Source organism: Xenopus laevis, chromosome 9_10S (genome assembly GCF_017654675.1).
Source record: "Xenopus laevis strain J_2021 chromosome 9_10S, Xenopus_laevis_v10.1, whole genome shotgun sequence".
NCBI lineage: Eukaryota > Metazoa > Chordata > Amphibia > Anura > Pipidae > Xenopus > Xenopus laevis.
This window is the reverse complement of record NC_054388.1, coordinates 81,548,494-81,559,880: the sequence shown is the minus strand read 5'-3', so window position 1 is coordinate 81,559,880 and position 11,387 is coordinate 81,548,494. Positions and strand designations below refer to the sequence as shown.

The 11,387-nt window shown below is 36.6% G+C and overlaps 1 protein-coding gene across 1 annotated transcript in view; it reads left to right on the top strand.

The window, feature by feature from the left end:
- The first annotated feature begins 1,781 nt into the window (after window positions 1-1,781).
- The window catches only part of pth2r.S (parathyroid hormone 2 receptor S homeolog), a 69,255-nt gene continuing 59,649 nt past the window's right edge, over window positions 1,782-11,387 (top strand). Inside the window, exon 1 of the mRNA XM_018237869.2 lies at window positions 1,782-2,311. Coding sequence (XP_018093358.1) covers window positions 2,240-2,311 — 72 coding nt within the window. The 5' untranslated portion in view covers window positions 1,782-2,239. The remainder of the gene's footprint in view (window positions 2,312-11,387) is intronic.

Genomic DNA, 11,387 nt, shown 5'->3' with positions numbered 1-11,387 from the left:
CAGCGTGAGCTAGGGAAGGCAGGGGGCATTTTCAGTAGAAAAGAAAAGCAGCACTAGGGTTTATGGAGGGATATGTCACTATACCTTTAACCATGTCTGCTGGGATCTTGCTCCCTGATATCACAAAGTAGGTGGGTTAACCTAGAGCGTTTAAGAGAAATAAAAGTGAGCAGAACTGTTATGATAAGGTGAATGGAGAGAAAGGGCAGGACGGGGGAAGAAATAATTTGCTTATTATCTATTTTGTAACATTGCTTACAGAGCAGATAGCAATGCATTCTGAGTTTAAAAACTCTAAATGCATTGTTATTATAGTTAATATTCCAAGAGCCCCTTGACTGGTGAAAAAAAACACTGGACTAATAAACACCCTTGTTTTTAAGAAAGAAAAGGCATGTTTTCCCCCACTTGAGACTTAATTTAATTGTTAAGGCATTTAATAAGCAGTGAAAAATTCAGCGAGAATAAACTTCCTAAGAAATACCAACTACTGTGAACCTTGATACAGTATATAACATTTAATTGCAGTACTTCATAACTGATGCCTATTAGTTACTTTGTAAATGAACAGAAGACCATATTTAGGCAGGGTACATTTGTCTCTAGTGTTAATTATACCAAGGCAATTATGACCAAAGGCATTTGTACTTCTGCAACTATTATCTCGAGGCTCTTTCCATATGCATTTATTTATTGAAATGGGCTTAACTGCATGTACAGCATATACTTAACAATGATGTTATTGCCACCACATCCATTTCGGGGTTGCAGCTGATACGAAATACATAATAACGGAACCTTGTCTTTTACTGCTAATATATTCTAAATACATTTAAGTGGTACGTATTAATTTGTTGTAGAAAGGTGCACACTTAGTGCTGAAAATGATAAACTAATTAATTTAGGCTGTGCTGTTATGGTCTAATGATTGAAAGTGGATAAATTCATTTTTACCCTATTAGCATACTCTGTATGTGTTTGCTCATTAACCTCATTTTTGTTCAAATTGTTAAACATTCCTGCCAGCATAGAGAACAAAACATAAAAATAATAATCCCAGGAGTACAAAGGAATTTGTTACTCTTGGAAAAAAAAAGGTGAAAGTGATTACAATGTACAGGTATGGAATCCGTTATCCGGAAACGCATTATCCAGAAATTTCAGAATTATAGAAAGGCCATCTCCCATAGACTCCATTTTATCCAAATGATCACATTTTTTAAAAATGATTTCCTTTTTCTCTGTAATAATAAAACAGTACCTTGTACTTGATCCCAACCAGGGCTGGAACTAGGGGTAGGCAAAGTAGGCACGTGCCTAGGGCGCAAAGGTGGAGGGGCGCCAGGCACGTACTTATTCCTACCCCTAGTCCGGTCGATTTGCGCATGCGCAGAAGCATCTTTTCGCATATGCGCAGAAGCGTCTTTATGCACAGAAGCGCGCAACTAGCCGGCGCAGTAGCTGGGCAGGCTGCCTAGGGCGCCTGCCTGGCTTGGCCCAGCTCTGATGCCAACTAAGATATAATTAATCCTTATTGGAAGCAAAACCAATCTATTGGGTTTATTTAATGTTTACATGATTTTCTAGTAGACTTAAGATATGAGGATCCAAATTACAGAAAGATCCATTATCCGGAAAACCCTGGTCCCGAGCATTCTGGATAACAGGTCCCATACCTACAATAAAAAAAATACAATAAAATACACGTGAATTCTTGACTTTGTTAAGCCACCCCTGCTTGAAAAACAGAACAGTCCTCATAGCCAGAACAACTGCTCAGTGTGAATTGTAAGGATCAGATCAGAGTGCACACAGTTATGAGATAGGAGAGGTAATGCATTTATAGTAAGATCACCTCACTGCATTGCTATTAGTCTAAGGCAGCAGCAGAAGTTGCAGAAGCTGATGTGCTACATTTCTACGGCATGTTCCAGAAGCAGTGCCATCTCGGCAGATTCAGTCCAATCCTTTCTACTGTTTTTTTCAAGCCTTCCAGCTGAGGAAACAACATGTTAAAGGATATAAAGAAGAACATTGCTATCAGCAAAGAGGAGAAGAACCGGACTACGGTGTTACATGGTTTTATTCAGCCCAGATAAAGTTGTGAATTCATGGACCCTTCGGACTTGCACAGGACAAGAAAGAGTTAAAAACCACATGGATCTGCAAAGCTGTCTCATTTAAGTTCTGGGATTTAAATTTGTTATTCGAGGAGAAAATTAATGTTGATTAAAAACTGATGGCCAGCTCCTGGATTCTGCATGTGTTGGGACTGCTGTTGACTATATCTACATGTGTGATTGAGGGTCAGGTAAGATGTTGTTTCTTTTTTAAAATAACAGTATCTGTAATGAACTTATTAATGATTTTCTTCACTACATGCCAGCTCTAGTTTTCTTAGTGAGAGTGTGCTTACGTTACATTATTATCATTATTATTAATCTTTGAAAAGTATTGTCTACTTTAAGGCAATACTTTGATTGAACCACAAAGAGGCATAACATACATACACAGGTGACAAAATCCAATATAGGATAATAGAAAGAATAAGCAGCAAACGATTTTTAAAAAAGATGATCATAATTTTTTTTTTTTACCTATACAAGCATTTGCTTGTAGAATGCTTCCACTTATAATAATCGGTGCATCTAACAAAAAAGTAATAAGAATAACTATATATGAGGTTCTGAAGAGCTCCGTACCACCAGGAATAAAACACTTTGCTGGTAGGAACGTTTAATGAATCAATTATGACACTGAAAGTGTAATTTTGTGGAAATACTCATGGGGGAGCCAGTTTATCAAACAAAAATTGAATTTGATACTAGAGTGTTTATACTAATAGAGTTTTGTAGTTGCTCTTAAATATAGTACAGGTTTTATTCAAATCAGTCTTTATTGACTAATTGTATTTAAGTCCCTGTTTTTTTCTGAATTATTTCAGCGTAGGTGTCCTTCATCTTATTCTTCATCTTTTTGTGCCTTGTAGAAGGCTGCATATTTTAGAAATATGTATATATTTTTAGTGATATAAATTATACTATTATAACAAAAAATAATATATCACAGTGAACTTTATTTTTTCAATCAGTTTTAGTATAGAGGAGATGAGAAAAAACAGCATGAATTTTACCTTTTTTTAAATTTTGTGCCTGACTTTGAACTGAAAAGTATACCTGCCTGGACATTGTAAGGTTGCGTTATGTCCAGTTACTTTTATGTTGTGTGTTCTTTTAGATCTGATATACTATTAATATATGATAAATATAAAAAAAGTAACTTTTAATACTTTTTGTTTCATCTACATGTGAATTACTTGCCATATGCTGTTTTATCTGTGAATCTGCACTTGCTTCTTGAAATATGCTTGGGTTATAATGAAGGCAAGTCTGTTACAGTTTTGTTTGTCCTTAACCAATTCAACAAACCAGAAACAGAAATACAGGTATATACCTGTGAACTAAATATTATTATTACTGGTACTGGTATTTACTGTATATAGTGCAGTGCTTTACAGATATTATACATGATTCCCATTGGCCCCTGCCCCAGTGGAGCTTGCAATCTAAGTTCCATATGGCATTCACCCACAGTAGGGTCAATATTTATCAGTGGGCCTGCATGTATGTTTCAAAGGTATAGTCAAACACGCATGCAAACACAGGAAGAACAAACTTCTTGCAGATAGTTCCATGGCTGGAATTAAATTTAGGACCCGAGAGCTGCAAGGCAACAGTGCTTACCATTGAGGTGCTCAACAACATTTAGAATGGGAATTTTATAGATGTGAGGTCAAAGTCACTAGGGGTCAGTTACAACTGCAAGGGCCATTTCCAGTGCAGTCTCTGTATTCCAGTCGTGGTCACCAGTGAAATTTGCACCCAGTGTCTGATGGTTTATGCTATTGTTTATGTATGCAAATCCAATGCAATTGTGCTGAAAATGTTCTAAGTCTAGTTGTTGTCATTTCCGAACTCTGCATGCAAATTATGTGTGGCCAATTTTTTTTGGCTCAAAAATGCATTGCAGTAATTGCCACAGGGTGCTGTTTGAACCCTGGAGCTAACGTCTGGGTTCTCCTGCATCAATAGGTGCAACAGGTGCAACTACAGTTAATTCGGAAGAGGAGGCAGGAAAGACTGGGTGACGTTGAACATAACTGTATGAAAGTGCAAAGAGCACCCTTTGGTGCAGGTACAGGATTTTTGGCATAGTTTCAAAACTACAATTGCACTACTAGTCGTAAATGAACCCTACCTGACTTCCAGATCACTTTAAATGTGACTTTACTTGCAGTTCAGTCTAATGTTTTGCCTCAATCCCTGTCCTTGAATCTGAAGAATAGGCAAATCAATGGGTTGGGAAAAGTGTCTAGCAGTATACTATACTTGAGCATTTTGTTTCCAAAATCTATTTTGATTTTACTTTTTTACATCATATAATTCTACAAAAATGTATTATTTGTTATTTATTTATTTATCAACTTATTGGAATAGATCTGATGGGTCCTATTATTACATTGCTAAAGCAACAGCTACATGAATAATTTAGTTCAGCTCATTATTTCTTAAAAAGTGTTTTTTTTTTTTTTTTTTAATTGCCAGCTATAAACCTGTAAGCTTTAACTTCTCATTTATTAAGAAAATTTTCGTTGTGTTTCGCCTCAAAAATTACGCATATACACTCCATTGGGTGAAAAAGATTGTTGCACGACAAAAATATTTAACATGCCGCATCACGCAACCAAAAAAAATTGATGCCCATAGACTTCAATGCATTTTGGTGAATTTACGCTGTTTCTCAAATTTTTGGCAAAGCGAAACGGGTCAGATTCGCCCATCGCTACAAGAGCAAAATGGAATGTCAGTGAAAAAATTTGGATACATTAGATTAACTTGTAATATTTTGTATTATGTAACATATGTACTGAGTTATTTAATGTTTGTTTTAAAAAAAACATTATTTTAGGCTACTGTATATAACCTATTATTTCTGTTAATTTGAGTTTATAATGTGACAAAGCATTAAATGGACTAGGGCTTGGTATCAATTATTTTCTATAAGGAGATGTTATATTTTTTGAAATTATTAGTGCATTATTACCTCTAAACAGTCTCACATAATGCTTGATTACCTTTTAAACAAATATTTAAATATTGGCTCTAGAGCCATAAATGAATTGATTGGAAGCATTGTTTGATGTACACAAAGTGGTGCAATTATGACTATAGCTTAAATCAGGGGTGTCCAAACTAAGGCCCGCGTCCAAATGCGGCCCGATATCCATTTTTAATTGGCCCATGGCACATCTCCACTCACTACCTACCCCCACAATCCTAATTCCCGCCTACCCCTTTCGCTGCCAGAGAATTGCGTATCACTACCACGTGACTACTCATTCTTCCTGGGTTGCCCATGCATAGAAGCTGATAGCGTCGGCCCGTCAGCTTCTGGAAGGAAGCAGCCAAGGAGTCATACAATGTGATTGGGTGTGGCAATGAAAGGATGTGGCAAACTTTGCTTTGGAGCGTTCAGATTGGCGGAGATAGTTGTCACTCACACTAAGGGTAGCTGGCTGGTGTGAATGAGCTCAGCGGGTCGCACTCTGCTCTGTGATTGGTACCCGGCGTGACGTGCAGTTTATTGTCACTGGTTCATTTTCGTGGAGAGGCGGAACCATATGGACCGGGTGTGGGAGGATGGGGTTTACTGTAATGTGTATAAAGACAGCTTGTTATGTATATTTCACTTTAGCGTTTCCATGAGCCCTTAATGGTCTAATAGAAATTGTATTTGTCTGGAAAGCTTACATCAGTAGTGTCAGTGAGAGTCTGGGGGATGTACATCATCAGTTCCAAGGCTGAGCATTTCCTGTTTCACCTCAAGTGAGTGGCCCTGCTGTTTGTGTATTTTACTGCATATGGCTCTTGGTGGAAAAAGTTTGGACACCCCTGGCTTAAATAGTCAATTTACCATATAGAGGCCTATTTTTCAAGATGTGCAAACAGTTTTTAACCAGAACAGTTTAAAAAGCGGTGTAAAATAAAAACCGCTTTTATTCTCATGCTTTAACTGTCCAAATACACATGATTTTCTTCAGAATAGCAAGGAGCTAAAGGGATGATGTGTGGTGTATTTTAACTCAACATTTTAGTTAATACAAAGAAGACATATGTTTCAGTACGCAACAAAGACACAAGAAAATCGTGTGTCCTATTATCCTCTTTTTACACTTTAATCAGAGGGATTTGAGCAATTGGGATTTGGACACCAGATAAAATCAGCTGGTGGTCAGATGTATTAGTTCTGCCTGTGTTTGTAAGCTAGTTTAACTTTCTGGTTAATAGCAACATTGTAAATTAGTAATAATAGTATATTCTATTACCTGTTCTCCAGAGGTAATGTAAAAAATAAAATGTTTAAGGTTCCTAAGAAGCAGAGGTGGGCCAAGCCGGCTGGGCACCCTAGGCAACCCAACCGTCCAGCTTTCTGCACCCGCCTTGCAAGATTGTGTGTGCATTATTTGCTGCATGTTTGCACTACTGACCCTGCACAGACGACCCTGTAGCACAGAAAATAATTGCTAAGCAGTAAGGAAATGGGGGTAAGCTGCAGAAGAGGTTATTCTTTATAACACTCAGTCTTTGGGGGGTAGGCAGAAGAGGCGCGTGCCAAGTGTGCAGTGCCAGGGGGTGCCAGTCATGTACCTCTTCTGCCTTCCCCTGCTTAGCCCTGCTAAGAAGTATTTTTCAAAGACTGAGTGTTATAAAGATTAAAATAGAGTTTTATACTAGAGTATAAAGCATTTCAGAAATGAGATCCCAGCTACATGGAGTTTATAACCCAAGTTGTTAGTTGGTGACTTACAGGCCCAAATGACAATGAAATAAATTAGAGATAAGAGATCCTTTCAGAAGAAATTAGGATGGAGAGGATAGGAGCAAGAGAGAAAGTGTTAAACCAGGGAATAGAAGTGTAGCTGGTTTAAACTAAAGTAATGATGGCTTTCAGAGGAACAGATGAGGTGCTAGGAACAAATGAATACACAAGGGAATTAAAGGGAATGGGATACGGTCATGGAAAAACATGTTTTTTCCAAAACATATCAGTTAATAGTGCTGCTCCAGCAGAATTCTGCACTGAAATCCATTTCTCAAAAGAGCAAACAGATTTTTTTATATTCGATTTTGAAATCTGACATGGGGCTAGGCATTTTGGCAGTTTCCCAGCTGCCCCAGTCATGTGACTTGTGCCTGCATTTTAGGATGGAACTACTTTCTGACAGGCTGTTATTTCTCCTAATGTAACTGAATCAGTCTCAGTGGGACTTGGCTTGCTATTCTTAGATCTTCCAGGGAGCTGTTATCTTGTGTTAGGGGAGCTGCTATCTGGTTAACTTCCTATTGTTCTGTTGTTAGGCTGCTGGGAGGGCAGTACAGCAGTAAAGAGTGATTGAAGTTTATCAGAGCACAAGTCACATGACTGGGAGCAGCTGGGAAATTGATAATATGTCTAGCCCCATGTCAGTTTTCAGAATTGAATATAACATATTACCTTGGAGTTCCATGACCTGTATAAAAACCCTCTGCCTTCGGCCTTGTGTTTCTATATGGTCATGAAACTCCTCTGTAACTTATAATATCCTTATATTTTACAAGGGGGGGTACTTTATTCACTATATATAATGTGTGTGTGTAAACACAAATATGATATATAAATATTTAAGTATAATATGCCTCATTAATTTTCCTGCACACTCTGTTTATTTTCAACGATATACTTAGCTTTCATTTCTTCTTGCTTTTATACATAAACAGCTCATTATTCATGGTAGTTACTGTAGGTTTATTAACCATGGAGGCAACAATCAAAAGCAACATGGTATATACAGTATATTTATATAATATATTGTATCAGATAATAAATAGCACCAATAGCCATTCAACTCCTTCTTGAACCTATTTAAGGCAACCTCAGGAAGAGAATTCCACAACTTGACTCACTGTACAAAAAAAAATCCTTATGATTGTATTTCTAAATTATACTGTTTACATTACAAATACAGTTATTCACACTACCATATAAATGTTATTTCTGGACCAAAAGTGTATTTTTTTTTAGCTGTAATATTGGTGTGTAGACAGTCATCTCATTGTGCCAGTATGTCATGATGTAACTGCTTTCAGATAAACTATTGTTTTCTCCTACTCAATGGGTTTTTACTATTGAGTGTTATTGTCATATCTACTACTAAGTGGGGTATGTGAGCATTTTTAGCGGTGCAGAAGTCAGGGAGCTGTTATCCTGTTACCCTCCTATTGTTCTGTTGATTTGCTGCTTGGGGGGATAGAGGGGGCGGGGGTGATTTCCTTCCAACTTGCAGTGAAGAGTGACTCAGAGCACATGTCTCATGGCAGGGGTCACCTGGGAAACTAACATGTTCAGCCCCATGTCAGACTTCAAAATTATATAAATATATATATATATATATATAAAAAAAAAAATATATATATATATATATATATATATATATATATACTCCAAAAAGACCAGCAACGCAACACTGAGTAATCTTGTGAAAAACTTCAAAAGTACATTCAAAAGTGCATGAACACTGTTGAAGTGTTCATGCACTTTTGTATACACTTTTGAAGTTTTTCACTCGGTGTTGGTCTTTTTTGAAATATATAAATATCTATATATATCTATTTATATATATCTATATATATATATCTATATATATATATCTATATATACTGTGTAGCTGGTGCACACGGCAAATAGTCCAATGCCTGTGTGCTGGTTTACAACAATCACATAGTCCGCTCAAAAAAAACCGCATCAACCAGGTCTTAGTATGAAAAATCAAATATTCAAAATTTTATTGTCAACGTTTCGGCTCCATACTGTAGATTGAGCCGTCCTGAAGACGGCTCAATCTATGGAGCCGAAACGTTGACAATAAAATTTTGAATATTTGATTTTTCATACTAAGACCTGGTTGATGCGGTTTTTTTTGAGCGGACTATATATATCTATATATATATATCTATATATATCTATATCTCTATCTATCTATCTATCTATCTATCTATCTATCTATCTATCTATCTATCTCTATATATCATTTTGAAGTCTGAAATGGAGTATCTAGAATCATTTGCAGTGCACCCAAGGCAAACAGTACAAGCGGTGTTTGTTCTTTTGAAAAATGGATTTCAGTGCAGAGTTCTGCTGGAGCATGAAAAAAACATGTTTTCCCATGACAGAATCTCTTTGAGTTCAACTTTTTAGTTAAAATGAAACCTGCCTAACTGCCAGTTGATTGAGAGGAAAGGAAAAATCCTGCCTGCAGCCTCTCATGCCTTCTACACACACAGTGCCTGTCCTGTCTAATATTTTTCCTATATTCTCCACCAATTGTCTTCCTCTCCTGCCCTGAATGCCTTCCCTTTACCCCTTTGCCCTACAGACTTTTTCCTGTTCACCATCTATTTTTTTAAATTTTTTTGAGCCCACAACTTTACTGTTCAGTTACGGAGATATTCTTACTTCTTTTTTTTTGTTGCTCCTGCCTGATATTCTTTCTGTCACTACCACGCTTTACCACTCACACGGTTCTCATTCCTAGTCTTCTTATTTTGTATTTTATACTTGATGTGTTCAGTCTCTACCCACAACAGAGCATTCCTGCTTCTTCTGATCAGTATGCCTTTTTAACTTCAGATGTCTGCTATATTTTTGTAAAACTTCTGTTTAATGTTTCCCTTAGCTCATGCAATAAATCTTTTTGCTTCTTTAAAGAGATACTGACACCAGAAAGTACAACTTTTTTTTTTACAACTTTCATAACATTGTCTATGCATGCTATTTTATACATAGAAGTACTTGTCTGATGGTTTTACATTACCCATCTGATCCCCCATGTTCCTCTATAAGGGGGCTGCCATATTTGTGCAACAGTAGTTTGTTAGAATTAGAAGCTATAACTGACAGGTTGAGAAGGGACAGTCAGGTTCACAAAACAGTCAGGTTTTGGAACTTCAAATAAAAATAACTTACAAAAGCAGACCTTTTAGCAAAAAATGATGACCATGACCTATAGATAACTTTTAATGTACATTTATATTTTGAAAAGTGATTTTTAAGTGTCAGTATCAATTTAAATGCCCAAATTACTGTTCTTGTGATAGTTTTATGTTTTCAAATTGATATATCAGTGCTGTCAACACCCCTACATTTATCGGGAGTTATCAGAATTTGAGGTCTGTCCCCCGGTCTCCTGTCACTCTGACACATTCTCCCGATTTTCAGACAATTTCAGACAATTTTCTGTGGAAATCCGGTATGCGCCGAACATTTAAGTGATGTCAGCTGGGGCGTTGTACGCATGCGCAGGTAAATTTATTTGCCTTTAGGAATACTTGTATGCGTGCACATGATGGCGCACACCACTGGTCCCCCTACTGCACACTTTGTCAGGTTGACAGCTCTGTATATATCTATATATATCTATATATACAGGTATGGGATCTGTTATCCAGAATGCTCATTACCTTGGGCTTTTTGGATAACAGATCTTTCTGTAATTTGGATCATCATACTTAATTCTACTAGAAAATCATGTAAACATTAAATAAACCCAATATGCTGGTTCTGTTTCCAAAAGATTTTTTATAACTTAGTTGGGATCAAGTACAAAGTACTGTTTTATTATTACAAGGAAAAAGGAAATCATTTCTAAATATGTGGATTCTTTGCATAAAATAAAGTCTATTGGAGATGGCCTTTTTGTAATTCGGAGTCTGGATAATGGATTTCCGTATAATGGGTCCAATAAATGTACTGTATATATACATACATATATGATCTAAATGATCTCAAATGCTTTAAATGCTAAAAATGGCAAAGACTCAGCCAATTAACAGCTCCAGGAAGATAAAAGTCTAAAGCTACATGTGAGTACTGTTACAATATCATCAAAATACTTGAAACGGTCATGTTGCCTCATGCCGAAGAGGAAATGCCCTTGAAATGGGTATATAAAAAATGCTGTTTCTGAGGCAAAACCAAGAAATGCAGAAGAATTGTGGAATGTAACAGGTGCCAGAAGTTGGTTGACTCCATGAAACACAGATGTGCAGCAGGTCTCAGAAACACTGATTATACAACTAAATATTAGTTCAGCGATTCAAAGGAAAGCAAAATCTTGAAACATGTTTCAGTTTATACAGTGAATGTTTGAGTTTGTAAAGAAGAATGCAGCCAATGCTGTTTTTTGGAACAGTCTAATATTCCCTTTTCTTCACTTTCTATAAAGGAATAACACAAATTTGATACAATTTCTTCATGTTATGATTGGGAATAGAATGTGCAGTGTTCCCAAT